At 37.3% G+C, this 20,000-nt stretch overlaps 1 protein-coding gene across 1 annotated transcript in view; it reads left to right on the top strand.

The window, feature by feature from the left end:
• The first annotated feature begins 1,183 nt into the window (after positions 1–1,183).
• Positions 1,184–20,000, top strand: part of LOC119575321 (thioredoxin-related transmembrane protein 1-like) — a 19,065-nt gene continuing 248 nt past the window's right edge. Inside the window, exons 1-6 of the mRNA XM_037922868.1 lie at positions 1,184–1,384; positions 8,664–8,825; positions 9,364–9,520; positions 14,517–14,636; positions 15,771–15,863; positions 16,480–20,000. The exon at positions 16,480–20,000 is cut by the window's right edge and continues 248 nt beyond it. Of these exons, the coding sequence (XP_037778796.1) occupies positions 1,236–1,384; positions 8,664–8,825; positions 9,364–9,520; positions 14,517–14,636; positions 15,771–15,863; positions 16,480–16,782 (984 nt within the window). The 5' untranslated portion in view covers positions 1,184–1,235 and the 3' untranslated portion in view covers positions 16,783–20,000. The remainder of the gene's footprint in view (positions 1,385–8,663; positions 8,826–9,363; positions 9,521–14,516; positions 14,637–15,770; positions 15,864–16,479) is intronic.

A 20,000-nucleotide genomic window follows, 5' to 3' on the forward strand; every position in this document is an offset into this window, starting at 1 on the left:
CATTCAGACATGCACAAGCCACGTGCGGTTGTTCCGGGCAATGCGTGTTTTTAAACCGGTTTGGCTTGCTACAGGCTTGTCACAGTGTGGCACGGGTTGCTCCATTGTAATAAGGAAATTCTACATCATTCCCCTTGTACACAACTTTGGATGCCTTACAAATGTATTCGAGATACCGAATAGAACACTCAAAACTGATTCGTTCATTTCGGGATTTTAGTATTGCATAATCGCTAAACCAGTCTGTTCCGTGAGACTATAAATATGACAGATATCCTATTCATAAACAAGCTCCTCGCCAACACGAATGAACTCGATACAAACCAGAAGGGTGACTGAAGACAGGATATTTCTCCCACGCATTTTCGGGTCGAGCTTTCACTTATCTGGTTCAAGTCATTGAGTGCGCCGTCCCACGCGTCAACTTGTCATTTGTCAAATTGCACGCATGTAGGGATATTGCGTTTGATATCAGGCGTGAGTCATGCGTCTGACATCTTAGCATTTGTCAGATGGCGTTGAGGATTATAACCCGGACTCGCGACTTTCCAACGTTCTCCTCCTCCTCTTTCTCTTTCTCTCCCTCGTCCTCTTGGCTGTTTATCTCTTCCCCTCGCTCGTTCGCATTTTTTTTTCGTTTCTTTTCCTTATCTCCCCTTTAAGTTTTAAATTCGTCTCTCCCTCTGTCTTTTCCTAGGTGTCTTATCTCCCCATTCCTTTCCTCCTTCCTTCTCTTTTTTTCTTCTTGCTCCTCTTTATTTCCCCCTCCTCCTCTTCTCATTCATCCTAATCATCCCTCCTCTTCTCATTCATCCTCCTTGCTCCTCTCCCTAACACCCTCTTCTTCCCTCCCTCCCTCCACTTCCCTCCTTTCTCTCCCCCCCACTTCCTCCCCTCCCCCTCCCTCCTCTTCTTCCTCCCCTCCCTTCCCTTCCACTTCCCCCTAACCCTCCTTCCCCTACCCTCCCTCGTTTGCGTACTCCGAGCGTCTCCCCTCTTCCCTCCCTCCCCCTCCTCTTCTCTCCACTTCCCTCCTCCCCTCCCTCTCCCCCTCCCTCCATTTCCCTCCAACCTCCCTCCACTTCCTTCCTCTTCCTCCCCTCTCCTCCAACCCTCCCTCGTTCGCGTACTCCGAGCGTCCCCCTCCCGTCCCCTCCCCTCCCCACCCCACCCCCACCCCTCGCCTCTTCTCCCTCGGCGAACGTGGTGTTTGTGGCAGGCCGTTCCTCTCCAACATGGCGACTGACAGGCGGAGACGCACGCTCCTCCTCGCTTCCTTCGTGGTTTTGCACGTCGTTTCGCGTTCCTGGGCCAAGCCCGGCGTGGTGGAGCTCGATGAAGACAATTGGCACCAGATGCTCGAGGGGGAGTGGATGGTGGAGTTGTGAGTATCGTGTTTTGGGCGATTTTCCCGTCCGGTCCCGGGGTCTGTCGGGGTTCTTGTGGGCTTGGTGTCGTGGTGGTTTTCCCTCCTCCTGGGCTCGTTTCTCGGGTCTTTTCTCCTCTTGTTTGGTATTCCCGGGGAGGACAGGGGTGGTTTGCACTGCCGACGAGGGTGTGGGTGGGCGTCGAGGGCGTGGTCTCCCCGGATTTATGGCCTGTGGGTTCCTGTGGGTGTGTGTGTGTGTTGGGAGGAGGTCGAGGCTTCCGAGGGGATTTTGACCTTTTGGGGGCTTTCTTGGGGCTGGGTTTTGCTGGAAACCCGCGTGGAAACCCTCCCTTAACTTGGGCTTTCTAGGCTTACTGGGAGGGGGTATAGATAAGATGAATAAAGTAGTTACTTATGGTTATATAGATTGATGGGTGTTTTTTTGTGTGTGTTATCCATCTGTTATGTCATCACAGAAACTATGGGATATTTTTGTTTGTATTGTTTGCTGTGGTGTTGGGGAATGAAACTGGTTTAGAGGAATATCCGTTCTTATTTGGTTAGAGACAAAGAGCCTGAACATTAAAACAAGGAGCACCACTTATTGAACACTTTGACCTTTAGACACACTGGATGAAAATTGTTATCTGCAAAAGATAAAGGTTTCTGTTGTATTACTCGTCATATTTCTATGATAATGATGTTTTTATATTGATCCATATGTTTTGTTTTGCAATTGCCCCTAACAGGACAGCACAGGCAGAGAGAAGACTATGGTACTGGTTGTGAATAACACATGCAGTAGCACTAGTAGGCAGTAAAAGTAATTGTAAATTTCTAGAAGAAGCCTACATATTGGATCCATTGTCTTTGGTACTGATGGATTCCTATTGATGTCTGCTAACCAAATATAGCAGTATTAATTGGTGGCAACATATATTAATAACAATATGGTAGCCTGTAATTCTTTCCATTATGGGTACACTTACGAGAGATTAAGTTTCCAATTCCGCATCACAAAATTTTATTCAACAATCTAGTTTGCCGTGACTGGGCGTGCCCTTCTTGCAGAGGGAGGGTTGATTGGGGGCACTGCTACCACCAGCCCTCGGCAAACATTGTCTTCACTTCGGTATGCATGGCAAGAGATAGCTGAAACTCGGGAGCACCAAATGGACTTAGGCCGTGAGCAAAGCTTTGTTTGTAGAGTTACAGTTCACATATGCAGAATGTTTTTGACAAAATTTTAGCCCTCTACAAGAATATTATCTTCATTTTGCCCCAGCTTAGTGTGTCCATACTGTGAAAATTAGTAAAGTAAAAATTACGGCCACACTGGCTAGGGAGAAATGGCGATTCGCAAAGCTCCTTACTAGAGAAATATAGCAGTTAATAGGGGATCTGGCGGTAGAGCCAAAAGGTTAGAAAGTTTTTAATTTTTTTTTTATATTCCCAGTTTCATCCAGCCATATGGTCCAAGGTAAATTTTTGCCTTTAAATGGTCAGAAACACAAAATTAAAGACATTCCTAATCAATGGCATTTCCTTTGTAAGTTGATAAATTTGTAATACTTTAGTATACATTTCCTCCAGGAAAAGCAAGGTTAATTTTTACGATGTGGATATTCTTGTTGAGAAAAAAATAATCGGTCATCAATACAAGATGTAATCAATGGACTAGAATGTTAACCCCATATATAATGAAAAAGTTCACAAAGTGCTGCTTACAAACTAAATCCACTTGGTTCGACTGAGTTCCAGAAAATATTTACAATCTTCCCTCCCCACACCCAGTCACGGCAACTTAGATTGTTGAATAAATTTTTCTAATGCGGCTTTGGAGACTTAGTCTCTGGTGAGTGTGTGCATACTGTAAAGAATCATCAAATCCAATAACTGCCATAAAGAGAGAGAGAGAGAGAGAGAGAGAGAGAGAGAGAGAGAGAGAGAGAGAGAGAGAGAGAGAGAGAGAGAGAGAGAGAGAGAGAGAGAGAGAAGAATGTCAGAAATGAAGAAAATGATGCGTGAAGACTAATCCACTTCGATTGGGTTGGATTCTGAGGCGGTCTGTGATAGGGATATATGGCGATAGGATGAGGATTAGGAAGGATTTTAGTTCTTACGGTGATGTTTGTGGATTCCATGAAGTTCCCTTAAGGTTGTTTGCTGGGGTAATAGAGGCTTATAGTCTGAGAGATGTGCAGTTACTTTCTTAAGAATTACTAATACTTGCACTTATTTTCTAACATGGTCATTTGTAAGAGACTTGTGTATATTAACCCATTGCTGATGGGTGGCATGTACGCACATGCCATGGCATGGCGGGACCATCTGCCGGGGGCACGTATGCACATGCCATAGAGTATGTATGGACATGCCATGAGTTTTTTTTTTTTTTTTTTTTTTTTTTTTACAATCACGGCAAAAGATGATTTTTTGCCAGTGAAAGTGTGATTAAGTCGGTTTTAACACTTTCTCATTTCAACTCCATGATGCCGCACACTGCTTATTTTTTTCAGACTATAGACCGAATAATGATCAACTATGGAGTCTATATAACAACAAAAATACCCTTCAGTCTCGATTTATCAGGAAGTTTGGCAAGTAGAGACTGTAAAAAATAATGAAAACTGAAAATACAATATATCTTCGTAGTATTACGAAGAAACGGCATGAGATGCTGGTATTTGGCATGAGTGGTCGCACATGCTAGGGCGACGATATAAGCCCCTGGCAGCAAGGCCCCGGCTTCTATGAATGCTACCCGTCAGTTATGGGTTAAACAATGAGAAATTGGAACAAAATTTAATAAGTACAGGTTTGGACGACTGAAAACTAAGAGCATTGCCAAAGGATTTTGGTTCATCCAGCAATCTTTATGGTAGTTTGAGCATTTTAGGATGATGATTGGTTTGAGTTGGGGACTTTATCTGACTGGTGCAGTCATAGTGTAAACTTCTACCAATTTAAAGCTATGCAACTTGAGACTGAGCGAGCTATGAGAGAGGGATACTTCATCTAAGTTAGGATGTCACTAGGCTCTCTCTTACTTGGATTTCACATTATCTAACCTTTTAGGATATCTCCTTCTTTCATTATCTATCAGGTCTAGTACTGTCACTATCTCAACTGACTTAAAGCACTGTAAATGCACACTTGGCATAATAAGAAAGCTATATCAATACCAAAGACAATGGATTTTAAGAAGTAAAGATATTCTATAAATTACTAACATAATCTTCCTAAGCTTGTCAATCTTCCTGGTGATTTATTGTTATATAGAAACCAGTCAAAATTCTAATCTTTCTGAACATATGGGATGGATGTTTGTTGGCCTTTGCAGGAGCACTAAGTGTAGATACCATTGTGTATTTCAGCAGATCATATTTTATTTCATAATTATTATTGCTAATATTATTGTTGTTATTTATTTTTATCATAATCATTATAATATCATGATTATTATTAGTTGTAGTAGTACTGGTATGGTAAAAGTTTACAACAAAACGACTGTCACTGGCAAGTCTCCAACTCGATCAAATGCACTTTCTTCTTTTTTTCTGTCTATCATACTTTCCCTAAGTCTTGTATTCAAAGTTATTTGAAATATGCTGTATCTAAGTCCTTCAGAACAGGAGCTCCGAGTGCAATACTGAACACACAAGGTGCACGTGGAGTCAGCTGCTCAAAGGAATAAATCATGAGCATGGTAATCATAAAATTATCCTGTCCTCTCTGCTCTTAGTCTGCATAAACCATTTTTTAGGTAATGAGGCTAAAAAGAGGTTTTTAAGCCCATTTATGAAGAGCTCTTTCTCTTCAGGAAAAGCAGCCAGGGCCAACCAAGTGCACAATTCTTTAAAGCAGGCATGACTGCAAATAAGATATTATCCCTGCATTAGAGGTGACATGATAATGCATCATCCAGTGTCTGCCATTGTGATAGGGTTAAAATACCTTTGTAAGTCTAATATGATACTAAATAGTGGCACACCGGCAGACATCACAGAGGCCTCTTTGCTTTGGTGCTTCGGCAAAGGCCAACAGATTTTCACTGCATTCTCTAACCAAGATGATATTTAGGGTACCACCTCATATGATAAATTAGAAGGGAGGTCTGCATGTTCTCTTGGCAGAACATTCAAAATGTTGACAGGCATGGAAGCCAAGGTGATTTACATGTGGGCCTGTGGCAAGTTATTAGGAACATTGATTAGAAAATTGTTCTAGATATCACAATATCTCTTCCAGTAAAGTCTATTGTCATAGCTAAAATGCTGACCCAGTACAAGCTAGGGTTATTGAATTCAAGGCAGTTAGGTGGTAAATTGAAAAACAAATAATCATTATATTATCAACCAAACCTTATTTTGAGAAACCAAGCCAATTCTCTTTAGTGAATTTCTATTATACAACCAAACTTATTAGTTGCCTACTATTGCCAGAAATTCTCTCCCACATGTGCAAGTTTCAAATATTTGTTTGCTTGTTAACAGCCATCCTTATGTTAACTGTATATTGCACTTGTATTCGCAATTTAGGAGGTATGAGTGAAAATTGTTGATTTTCTTCTTCTCCCTCCCTCCTGTTCTCTCTCTCTCTCCCTCCCTCCCTCCCTCCCTCCCCCCCTCCCTCCCTCCTTCCCCCCCTTCTTTTCTGTTTCACTCTCTCCCTCTTTCTCTTCTACCTCTCCCTTCTCTCTTTCTCCCTCTCCCTTCTCACTTCTCTCTCTCTCCCTTCTCCCTTCTCTCTCTCTTTTTCCTCTCTCTCTCTCTTTTCTCCCTCCTCCCTCTCTCTCTTTTCTCTCTCTCTCTTCTCTCTCTCTATCTTCTCTCTCTCTATCTTCTCTCTCTTCTCTCTCTCTCTTCTCTCTCTCTTTCTCTCTCTCTCTCTTTTTTTTCTCTCTCTCTCTCTCTCTCTCTCTCTCCTCTCTCTCTCTCTCTCTCCTCTCTCTCTCTCTCTCTCTCTCTCTCTCTCTCTCTCTCCCTCCCTCCCTCTCCCTCTCTCCCTATCTATCTATCTATCTTTCTACCTCATACACACAATCTTGCTCTCCTCTTCCCTCACCCCCCCCCCCAACCCTCACTCCCTGTGTCCCTTTCCTTCCCTCCCTCCCTCTGTATCTCTTACTATCTTACCCCCCCCCTCCCCATGTCCCTTTACTTACATCCTGCTGTCATATCTCATTCTCAGCTCAAGATTTCCTACAGGATGCAGACCCATGACACCTTTGGGTTGTTTATCCTGGCTTGTCTTTCACTCACCTTACTATTCGATCATTATGTATATATGCATTGCTCTTTCTCTTTCAGTTTTAGGCTTTGAATATTGTAGTCTTATGTCTTTCATTATCCTTTTTTGATTTGTTTATTAATGTTGATTGTGTTGGTCTATTGATATTGTCTTTATTTCTGGGTTTGGAGTTTTCTTTGGACAACTAAGTATTTAGGATCTTATTGTCTGCAAAAATAGTCTAGCTTATTTAGCTTATTACACTTATGTGTTGTTGGTCTTTTACAAGGCATACTTGAAGGTCTAAAATTTGTAAATCTAAAGATATATAGCAACATCTCAAGCACTGCACATCAACTGTTGTAGACATTAACCCAATGTCTGCAGGTTTATGTACTGTCCCCTTTAGATTTTTGTGAGCTTTGTTAGATGCAGATGGCTCTACGTGTGTTCAGCCACCAAGGAGTCTATTAGTTGGCCTTAGTGACCGATCCTGATTTCCCCATTCCTTAATTTGCGGGAAACTGTGTTTTTCTTTCTAATACTATTAATATTAACATTGTTGTCATTCTTATTGATATTATGATTATTGAATTGTTAAAATATTAATAACATCAAAGATAATGAAATAATAGATGTGAAGCTTTCAAAAAATCAAGGAAAGGGTAAACAGGTGATCTAGGTAAGACTAATAGCTGACTCCTTGGTGACTAAGCACTTGTAGAGCCATCTATGTTAATGTTGATGGACCGGGAGAATGTGAGTTTAGCGAGGTTCATTCTCACTATATTTTCGGTGTATAAAACTCGTGTATATATATATGGTATATGGATCGCACTTTGATTTGTTTCAATATCAACCCTAAAGTCTTTTAATGGGACAGTGAGCATAGACAAGTAGTACTTTGTATTACCTCGTAACCAATGGAGCTTTGTCCTCTGATTTGGCAGCTTCTCCTCCTGTTCAGTTCTCCTTCTAGAAAATTTATATTTACCACCAGATTTGGTATATTTATTCTTATAGCATTTTCTGATACTGATAACATGTATCTACTAGGATAATTGAGGTACATCATGAGTGAATTCTGTTAAGTTAGTATTACATATGTTTTAGGAGTATGTGAATGTCAACTATACTCTGTCCAGTCTCAGAGAGAGAGAGAGAGAGAGAGACTGAGACTGAGAATGGCAACTCACCTTGGAAGCTCGAGTATAAAATGGTTTAGAAGGCAGCAAATTAAAAGACAGCAGCAGCGTCAACAACAAAAGAAATATTATATATAGGATTTTTAAAAGATACAAAACAAATGTAAATGTAAATATTTGACAGCTGATAAATATTTAAAAAATAAAACCAGGTAAATCAAGTACTTCAGTCTTTTCTTCTCTGAAATTGAATACACTGTAGTAAAATCTTATTTTGAACTGACACCAGCAGAAGTAGAGAAGTAAATTATAAAAAGTGTTTAATCCCTAAAGGACATGTTTGATACATATATGCACAGTTGAGGATGTGGGGCAAACTTTACCAGTTTACCTACGGATATCTAGAATTTTTTTTCTCTCTCTCTCTCTCTCTCCCCACTTCTACTACTACTTCTTCTTCTTCTTCTTCTTCTTCTTCTTGTTCTTGTTCTTCTTCTTGTTCTTCTTCTTGTTCTTCTTCTTGTTCTTCTTCTCTTCTTCTTCTTCTTCTTCTTCTTCTTCTTCTTCTTCTTCTTCTTCTTCTTCTTCTTCTTCTTCTTTCTTTCTTTCTTTCTTTCTTTCTTTCTCTCTTTCTCTCTTTCTTTCTTTCTCTCTTTCTCTCTTTCTTTTGGTCTTTCGTTTAGTTCAAAGGTGTACCACATATGTGTCAGATTTTTAGACTATACTAGAGAGAGATGATACTTGAGAAGGAAGACATTGCCCCAGATAGTAAAAATTCTGTTGATGTTTTTGCATGATATTCATATAGCCCATCATGGATTTATTTATTTATATGTATATTTATTCATTCATTTATTTATTTATTTATTTATTTACTTATCTTTTTTCCTTGACTTATTTTGCTACTTCTTCCACAGCTTTGCCCCTTGGTGCCCTGCTTGCAAAGCCTTGAAGCCCATTTGGCAAGACTTTGCAACCTGGAGCGATGACTTGGGCATCTCCGTGGGACAGGTGGACGTCACAAACTCCCCAGGATTATCAGGTCGCTTCATGGTCACTGCATTGCCCACAATTTATCAGTGAGTGTGTTTTCCAGTTGCATTGCATGGATTTTGAACCTGCACTGTTAAAGTTGTTAGTCGTTTTCTCTTTCTTTCTTTCTTTCTTTCTTTCTTTCTTTCCTTTTATATATATATATATCTTCTTGTTAAGTTTTTCATTTATTTTCCTATTGAATTCATTACTTTTTGTAGAGAAAGCCTTGGTTTATACATCTTTTATGATTATTATTTTGAGAGATGAAAAAGATTACTATTCCTGTGTTTATTTGGTTGACTAGTTTAAGAAGTATTGTTATTGTAATTTCTCTCTCTCTCTCTCTCTCTCTCTCTCTCTCTCTCTCTCTCTCTCTCTCTCTCTCTCTCTCTCTCTCTCTCTCTCTCTCTCTCTCTGTTTGCCTTCATCTCCTCTCTCCTTCTCCCTTTCTTTTTTACACCCTCACTCTTCCTCTCCCCTCTCACCTCCTTCCATCTAACCTCTCTTCCTATATAAGATTTTCTTTCAACCTTTAGTCTTTTCATTCCGAGAGATGATTTTCAACCCTCAAACTTCCTTCAGCGTAAAGGATGGAAAGTTCCGACAGTACCGGGGATCTCGAGACAAGGATGAGTTCATGAGCTTTGTGGAGGAGCGGCGATGGCAGGAGGTGGAAGAGGTCCCTGCGTGGAAGTCGCCGGCTTCCTTCCAGATGTCGGTTGTTTCGCAGTTTTTCAAGGTAGGATGACACGAGTGTCTGAGGAATTTGAACGTTGGGCTCGGGTATTCGGTGAGGGGAATGGAACTTGAGTTTGGGATTGTTATTGGTGTAGCTATTGCAGTAGATGGTATGAGGAGGGGGGGGGGTCTGTGGGAAGTATGAGGAGAGTGAAGGAGAAGGAAATACATGAATAGGGTATAAGATACTAACTTGGCTGTTTTGGAGAGTAAACAAAATTATAAAGGTAACCATGACCAGTGGTAGGTAACCATTATTTATGATGAGTAAATGAAGTGAATGCAAAGATAGATGATGATAAAAGATTAAGGAAAATAAATTTGAAAGTAATTAGTCAGAATTTTAATTTTACATCGGTGACCTGCAGACATAGGCCACAAACCACATTAAATTTTTCTTTAATTTGCTGGAACATGACACTACAGTGGTCTTGAGTTTTTCAACTTTGCTGATTTGTTCATTACTGGGAGATTAATATGTTCTTTACAAACATGTTGAAAGATGTTGATGTATGCTTGTTTACAGAGTTGAAACTAACATATAGCACTCTTCTATATCAATATGTAGCTCAGTATGGGTGAGAATGAGATACATTTGATTGGTTGTTATTTTATTATTGCCAGAAAATTCTGACAGATTTAGTCAAAACCAGTCAAATGCATCTGTTGTGCTGTGAAGTATTCATCCTCATTCATATTTTTTCTATATTTGTTGCCAATTAACATTGTTCAACTTGGTATAGGCTTTATAAAAAAAATGTCAACCCCCAGATTGTCAGTATACTAATATTCCTGAATTAATGTTTGAACACAATCTTTGCTGTATAGAAATTATTTTTAATGAAGGCAAAGAGCATCAACTATTGGAAAATAAACACATGAACGCAGGTATGCACATAAAAAGAAAACACATATACACAACACAGTGTATATCTTCAAGATTACATACTATTCAATTACCCTTTTTTTTTTCTTTCTCTGATGAAGGTGAAAGTTAGGCAGGTGACCAGTTGGGTGAGTGAGAGGCATGGCAATAAATGTTTAGTAAATGTGTGGCACAATAGGTCCTTGAATATGGAACACCTCCTGTAGTTGCCTTACTTTTAAATGTGATTGTATTTTAGATGTTGCCTCTCCCTCACTTATATAAGTGTAATTAAAGCACAGCCTGATGTGTTTATTTATGATTTTATTATATATGTTGAAGTTTCAGTATCATTTTGGTTTAATTTCTAGCTAGGAGGGTAAATACGTCATCCTTTGTTTTTTATATTCCAATATATTCCACATAATTTCTCATTTTATCTTTTCTTTTCATTTAACATTAAAGGTCAATATTTTTATACATGAACCAAAATAATGTGCACAGATTAGATCCAAAGCAGAGGTACGCAAATATGTTCGAGTAAGAGATAAGTTTCTTAGAAGGAATCCAAGTACTACCTGGGCTGTATGAAAAAGTGGGGGGGGGGGGACTACTTTATTTCAGAAAATAAGAAAGGGTAATAGGATTATTTTGGTTGCTTTTGTTTTTCTTTTATTTATTATTTATTCTTTTTATTTTATTTATTTATTTATTTTTATTTTTTTTTCTTCTTTTTTTCTGAAATTCCTTTGTTCCAGGATATAGCTGTGAAAATTATATATATTCATAGTTTTATTGTGAAGCACCATCTCACAAATGCACAAAGAAAAACTCTTTGTGGGCATTTCACTGCTTCCTTTTATTTAACCACGATTGCACATTTTGTCACATAACATTAACTTGTTAATCCTGTCAACACACAGTTTTCCTTTGCAGGTAATTCACCATAAAGGAATTTTTTCTCTTCATAAGATAAAGAATGAAAGAAAGATATTTATTTGTTTATTTATTTATTTATTTTTATATTTATATATATATATATGTATATTATATAATATATAATATATAATATATAATATATAATATATAATATATAATATATATATATATAAAGTATATATATATATATATAAAATATATATATATATATATATATATATATATATATATATATATACATATATACATATATACATACATTCACATTCATGGCCATTAGAGTAGTTGGAATTGCAAAAAATAAAGAAATTAAAGTTTAGGTTAATAAAGAAAAAAGATTATTGGCAAGTGACCAAATTTCAATATCTGTTGGGGCCTCCTTTGGCTTTCAGGACTGCTTTGAGCCAGTTTGGAATGGAAAGAGCAAGGTTTTGTGGTATTTCTGGGTTCAGATTGACCCACACAAAGCAGATGGCTTTCTCTAACCTAGTGAGCGAGGACACATCTTGCCCGTGTAGCTGCCCTTTAACAATGCCCCAGAGGTTCTCGATGGAGTTGATGTCGGGGGAAATTACTAGGCCAGTCCTTGAAATGGTCTATACCATAAAGGTCTAGGTATTCATTAATCAATTTAGCTGTATGACAAGGGGCACCATCTTTATGATAAAATGTCTATTGACATTTCTCTAAATGATCAGTGAGCAGTACTATGTACTTCTCTTTGTTCATGGTTTGGGGAGGACAGTGCATTCTCCAACCCCATAGTATGTAAAACGGGCCCAAACTATCAAATACTGAGGGAGTTTTATTGTCCCTTCCACTAACTTTGGGTCCTTTGAGTTGGAACGTGATTTATGTCTTTTCACCTTCCCATAGCGACTACGGGGCCGCGGTGGCCGAATGGTTAGAGCGTCGGACTCAAGACTGGCACGACGGCAATCTGAGTTCGAGGGTTCGAGTCACCGACCGCCGCGTTGTTTCCCTTAGGCAAGGAACTTCACCTCGATTGCCTGCCTAGCCACTGGGGGACCAAGTCAGCCCAAGTCAGTGCCGGGTAAATAGAGATGGTGACTCGAAAAAAAAAAAAAAAAAAAAAAAAAAAAAAAAAAAAAAAAAAAAAACACCGGGCGGAAGGCAATGGCAAACCACCGCTCTAAATTGCCAAGAAAAATCATGGAAGCACATGATCGTCAAGGCCGCGGTGGTCGAATGGTTAGAGCGTCGGACTCAAGACTGTCCCGACGGCAATCTGAGTTCGAGAGTTCGAGTCACCGATCGCCGCGTTGTTCCCTTGGGCAAGGAACTTCAACCTCGATTGCCTACCTAGCCACTGGGTGGCCAAGCCAGCTCAAGTCAGTGCTGGTCCCAAGCCCGGATAAAATAAGAGAGAATGATTACCTAAAAAGGTAACACCGGCACTCTCCGTGGAAAGGAACTGGGGACCCTACCACGTACTCACTCCAAGAGCATCACAACATGAAAACTGCAATTGAGTATCATGCTGTGACCACGGCGGCTCAGACATGAACCTACCGTTAAATGATGATGATGATAGCGAGTACATGTCACATTGAATGTGTCTTCGTCTGACCACAAAACTGACCTCCAACTATCTACTGGCCTTTTAATATACTTCTTTGCAAAAGCATTCCTTCTCTTGCACTGAGGAATGCATAAAATGGTTTTGTGTCATTGCGTGTGTTCCAAATCTAGGTGTATTGTGTTGGCACTTTCACACAGTTTGCTCACTAACCTCACCTAATAATGGGGGTTAGATTCCTTGAAAAGCCTAGCAGTGAGTAGGCCTCTAGATCAAGCTCTCAGTACTGGGTGAGATTTTTCTGTGTTTACTAGGGCAAGGAGGAAGAGGAGGCAACTTCTCTCCCCTCTCTCAACAAAACTTTCGGATCTATCTATTGAACAGTCCTCTCACAAACACTGACAGCTTTAGCAATTTCTTTTGTTCATACATCGGCCTTGTGCAAACCAGTAATTTTATCTATTTTCTGGTCAGAGAGCAATTTGTTTTTCCCAATTTCTTACAATAATGCACAAACACCATGAAAATACAGATGGTGTGATGAGAAAATCCAAAAGGCATCAGTTACTGTATTTTAAATGCAACAATTTCAGGGAAATTTAGCAAAGATGCCAGACAGCACTGCCCGACTGTCCATCATTTGGACCTCGGTTTATGCATAGGCTACCGAACTTGGACAGTGGTGTAGTCAGCAACTATCTGTCTGACTGAGACTGTATATATGTACATGTGTATATGTGTGTGTATATATATATATATAAATATATATATATATTATATATATATATATATAATAATGATATATATATTAAAATATAATATAGTATATATTATATATAGTAATATATGATAATATATATTATATATATAATATATATATATCTATATATATATATAATTATACATATATTTTATATATATAATACTATATATATATAAATTATACAGACAATAAAAATAAAACAATATATATAAATACAATACATATACAAATATAACATATATATATATACATATATATATATATAATATTTTATATTATATATACTATATAAAATATATATATATATATTATATATATATATTTATTATAAAAATATATAATATATATATATATGTAAAATGTATTATGTTGTATATATATGTATATGTATAGTTGTGTATATATATGTATATGTATAGTTGTGTATATATATGTATATGTATAGTTGTGTATATATATGTATATGTATATGTGTATATATAGGGTTATGTATATGTGTATATATATGGTTATATATGTGTATATATAATATAATATACTATATATAAAATATATATAATATATATATATAATAATAATATTTTTATATATATACACTGTATGAATATATATTTTGTGAAAAAAAAGTCTAACCCCAGGTATTATTTCCTTTCTTGACAGTAGTATACAATTTGTTTACATTTTATATTTGATATGTCTATTGTTAATATTTTCAAGATGCAAATGCAAGATTTCATATCACACTGCCTTTTCTTGTAACTGCCAAACTTCTAAATCTAACTATAAGATTATTATAATACATTTTCTCATTTCGAATTTTTATAACAAAGTTGCGTACTGGTGTGTGTATGTACACTTCACATTCTAAAGCATCATACTTCTACTTTCAGCTCTCCATGGTTCTCCGAGGAGTTCATTCAGTCTTAGTGGAAGACTATGGACTCCCGACATGGGGGTCATACCTTGTCTTTGCCCTCGCCACCATTTTGGTTGGTGCTTTGCTTGGCTTGGTAAGTACAAGTGGAGATTGTGGTGATCATTTTTGTTACTACTATGTGAATCGTTGATATTTTTGTGGGTAATTTTCTTGGAGAGAAATATGTGAAAAGCACAAACTACTAAATGGTGCTTGCAGAACGTGTCCATTGTGAATAAATAATATTAATCATGTAATATCAAGGTAGTAATCAAAGCTGTGTAGCAAGTTCATTTTCTATTGCAATAGTTTTGGTAATCAATATTAATCCATCATTGATGGTATTAGAAATCTCATAGCTTCTCAGACTCTCAGTGATTTCTGGCAACTGTCCTGCTGCTGGGAGTGGTAGTCTGCTACATCCGCTGGATGTGCCATGCGTATAGCCATGCCCGGCAGATCAAGTGGTTTGTTATGACGGCTTTACACGTGACCCGGTAGTAACAGGATAGAATTCTTATTTTCTTATCTGTTTTCTGAAGAGTAATTTCATTATGTACATGTCCAATGTACTTTGAGTAGTACTTTTTCATATTTACATATAATTCATACATCAACTTTAACCTGTTACTACTGGGCCACGTTTATAACCATCATAACAAACTCGCTTGATCTGCGGGGTAAGGTTATATGCATAGTAATTAATAATCCATGATAACCATGTAAAAATAGATATGAATATTCTGTATCTTTATTATAATTTTTAAAGATCTTCATACTAAAGTGGGTTATCAGTGCCTTATTATTTTGCTATATTATGCCATGTTTTTGTATCAAGCCAGATGTTTGTTAAAAGTCTGTGTTGTGGAGAAATATTTCATACTGCATGGTAGATAAGCAATACAATGAAACCTTGGAAATAGAAGCATAGAGATAACACATATTGTGGACATGTACTTGAGGTATCATCAGTAACCATGGTAATCACTCCTGTGTCCTAAATGACAGATACAAAGATTTGATTTCATTATTTCTTTTTCTTTGATGATTCTCTATGTTAAAGCCTCTGTCGAAAGGATTAGTCTTAAGTCTAGTTATTGGCAAAAGATTATCATCAGATTAGGAAATACTTCTGGAACCTTATCTTGGAAAATACTAATAGATACTAATAAATGTGATCATAGTTGATTAGAAAAGTTAAACACACAATCTTGTCTCTTCTCTACAGATCCTGGTGTGTATCATCGATTTTGTGTTCCCTCCCAAGGCACCAGGCCCAGCTCCGGTTGTCACGTCAGCTGGTCTTAAAGCAGATGATGATGTAAGTGATGACTGTTCAAGATTTTGTAGCAGTGGCAAGATTAATGTTATTAGGATCAATAAGGGTACATGTGAAAGCTCCTATGAACATAAACGCAATAATGCATGCATAAAGATAGAAAGAAACACTGCCACAATAACTGAAAATGAATGTAATGTTTCAAATTGTCAAGAGTTCCTCATCAGACAAAGGAAAAAATGAAATTATTTCCAAAATTTTACATTTGTTTTCATTTGATATTATGGAACGGTTCCTTTTTTTATATAGCTCTCATATGTGGGCATCTTTGGACACAAGGTGTATTAGGCTTACCAGAAATATCTATAAAAGTTCTATCTTTTAATGTATCAGCATTTAGATGTCACATTGTTTCTATAGGCTTAATTATCACATTATTTACCCAAAGTTACTATATTATATTACCCAAATGCTTTTGTAGGGATTGGAAGTCCCAGCCTCTGGATATTAATTTGCCATTATTTATTACGTCATTCTTAGATATTATCATATGAAGGAAAATGGTCTAACCCAGATAAAACACACTTGTGTAAATATTTGAATTTTTTTTGAGGAATCTTCACACCTTCAGAAACTTTTTACCTTGATTTTCTTATAGGAGGAAGATTTAGTAGAAGATACTAAAGCAAAGAGTGAAGATGCTGAGGAGGAGTCACAAGGACAAGAAGAAAGTGATGATAAAGAGGAAAGAAAGAAAGCAGGTAGTGGAGATGAGAATGAAGATGTAGAAGAGGATGAGGATGAGGAGGGAGAGGAGGAACAGAAAGAGAAGGAGGAAGAAGAAAAGAAGGAAGAAGAGGAGGAGGAGGAGGAGGACTCTCAAGCTGAAGAAGACAAAGAATCAGGAAGCCCCAAAACCTCTCCAGAAGTGAGGCGGCGACGGCCAAGGAAAGCAGACTAGCTGACTAGGTCCTTTAGGTTAACCCCTTTATCCCCTTCTAAATGGGTCTTTAGTGGGACTCGCATTCTCTCGTCTCTCTTTCTCTCTCTCACTCTCTCTGGCTCTCTCTCTCTCTCTCTCTTTCCCTGCCGATGACTCGCAACCATGAGGCATTTGAAGCTAACTTTCAAGGGATGAGCCCATGACCACGGAACCTGCTTGACTGTTTAATGAGAGCAGCTGATGCTGGCAGAATTAACTTTATTTTCCTCCCTCCCTCATTATAAATGGCTTTTTATTCACATTTGCTGATGGGTGTTGACTCCATGGCATTTAAATTTTTGTCTTCTACTAATGCTGTTTTTATTTTTTTATTTGATTATTGTTTTTTATTTTTTTCTCTTGTATTTTAAGATTTTACCATGCATACATTTTGTCCATGAAGAATCCTTTGGTGTATAGATTTATGTATGTGCATTAGTATATCTTGTCTTGGTGCTCTTAGGTAGTCTTTGCATTCCCCTTCCCCCCCTCCTTGCCTCACCCACCCAGTCCCATTGCCCCCCCCCCTACCACCACACCTCCAAAATAGGACAAAACTTGTTAATACATGTTTAAGAATATTCCATATGAGTGGGCTTTCACATGATAGGTTTTTGGTGATAATAAAGTATATTTTCTTTTTTTCTCTTGTCTCCTCTTCTTGTTTTTTAACAGTTTTTGACATAGATTTCATAATGCTTCGTGCCAGTAACAATTGCCAAATATTACCCTATGCTTCAAATTCATAAGAACATCTAGGAATACTAATAATCATATTGCTGTTTACTGTTGACTTTGGTTTTTGCTGGTGTGAAATGGAGTCACTAATTGCAGCATTGAAAATAAGATGCTGATAAAGCTTAACCAGATTCTATAATTGATATTCTCTCTCTCACTTTCTTTCTTCCTCAGATTATTTAAAAGAATTTAGTGTTGACTTGATATTTTCTTTTGAAGTCCTTTAGTTTTCTCTCTCAACCCCTTCCCGACGGGTCACGTGTACAGGCGTCATAACATACTGCTTGGTCTGTGGAGTATGGCTGTACACACAGCAACGTGCCAGACCGCATGGAGCATGAAGTTCTACTATATGTAGCAGACTCAAGTGCCCAGCATCAGGACATTGCCAGAAATCACCAGAGTTTATGGCGCTCATAGATTTCTGATACCTGTCAGTGTTGGGCTCTGCCTGTCTGTCCATCTTTTATTCATGTGCAATGTTAATGTGAATACCTTTTTCCTATAAAAATCATCTTGCCACATGCATCAATCTGATATTGATTTTTTACAAACTGGTTAATTGTTGACATTCAGAAATGTTATCAAGTAGCCAGCTTAGGATGGTGCTCAGGGGAAGCACCTTGTCGGTGTTGGGATAGTGAAAGAAATGCACCAAGGTCTTTCTGTATGTATCGGCAAATGAGGTTGACTGTTCCACCCCAGATTTTTCTCTCTCTCTCTCTCTCTCTCTCTCTCTCTCTCTCTCTCTCTCTCTCTCTCTCTCTCTCTCTCTCTCTCTCTCTCTCTCTCTCTCTCTCTCTCTCTCTCTCTCTCTCTCTTTCTCTCCCCCCCCTTTTTTTCTTACTATTTTCTTTTTCTTCTTCCTTTTTTTTCTTTGTATTTCATTGTAATTTTCTTATTTTCTCTTCCATGCTTTAAGACAAACATCCTTAAGGTTGATGAGCTTGTTTATGTGGATGAGAATAACTAGGGTATTTCACCTAAGAGTAGAACTTCGTATAACATTTGCACTAATCCCTAGGTAAGCACACATCTCTCCTGGAACAAGCAAGTCGAACACTTAAAGTGTGAGTATCAAGTGTTCAGTTGATGTTTTACTCTGGAACTTTGTCTCAGCACTATTGCTGTGGAACACTTTTGCTTTCATTATATATTTTTTCACTTATATTAAGTTTTAAAGGCATGGAGAATGAAGGTATACACTATTGGTCATGCAGATTGCTCACTGGATGGAAGGTTGATATTGTGATAGCTGTTAATGATAATACAGTGATATCATGTAGTTTTGTAGACTCATCCAGCCAGTAAATTTAGAATGTTATCATTATTACTATTATCATCATTCTTTTTCTCCTCTATTACTCTGTATTAGTTACCTTTAGTCATAAGACAAACTTTGAACTTTCAAGTGAAAAAGAAAGAAAAGTCGAGTTGGTATTCTCATAACATCAACCATTTGATTCTGTAAAGAAGGTTGGGACGATATTTTCCTCAGTATTAATGTTACAGTGTCCTTGCAATTGTGATTGTTTATTTTTGTAAATCAGTTTCTCTTTTTTTAGATTATACAAAAAAAAATAAAATGAAAGTAGTAGAATTAGAGACTTGTGTTACTAAGATTTTTTTTTCTTCTTTCTCCCTTTCACTTCATAATCTCCTATTCCTCACCATTCTGTTTGTATAGTTGATCTATCTGATAGTTCTAGCATATCAGGATTAAAGAATTGGCCAATGTATGTGAATACTATCTCTTTTTTTTTGCCAGTACTTCTGTTAGATAAGGCTCTGGAAAAACTATGAAGATGGTAAAAAAATAAAAAAAAAGGTGATGATTAGAAATTTTGGAGTTTGTCTTATCAATATTTCAGATAATTTTTGTATGTCAGATTTGCAAACTTGTAGAAATACAGGGATGGGATTGTTTCTACTTCTGTATGAATTTGGGTGTGGTAAAGTTTATTTTTGTCAACAATCTCAGATTATGCCACATCTAGCATCAAAGTTGAGAATTGATTTCTATAGGTATTGTAACTATTATGATCACTGTTGCTGGCATTATTTTCAAAATTATTAAAATTATTATTATCATTATCATCATTATTATTATTATTAATGTATTTGTATTTCTAAGATTAGTGTATGTAATTAATTTGATATACACCATTACCTCATTTTGATTTTTTATTTCTAACTACTAACTGAAATATTTAAAAAAAAAGATTCTAACAGTAACATATTAACATTAAATCCAGTCTCTCCGACTTCCATATGGGCTGGATATTTTCCTTTTTCTTTTTTTTTTCTCCATAGAGCTTGGTTATGATTACAAATGTGATACAAATAGCATTATGAGAAAATCAAACACCTGGAAGATCATTTTGGTGCTGCAACTCTTCTTCCAGTATGCAGGGAAGGTAAAAGCAATAGGCTCTTCGACCTAATGAGCTAGCACTGCA

Source organism: Penaeus monodon, chromosome 7 (assembly GCF_015228065.2).
Source record: "Penaeus monodon isolate SGIC_2016 chromosome 7, NSTDA_Pmon_1, whole genome shotgun sequence".
NCBI lineage: Eukaryota > Metazoa > Arthropoda > Malacostraca > Decapoda > Penaeidae > Penaeus > Penaeus monodon.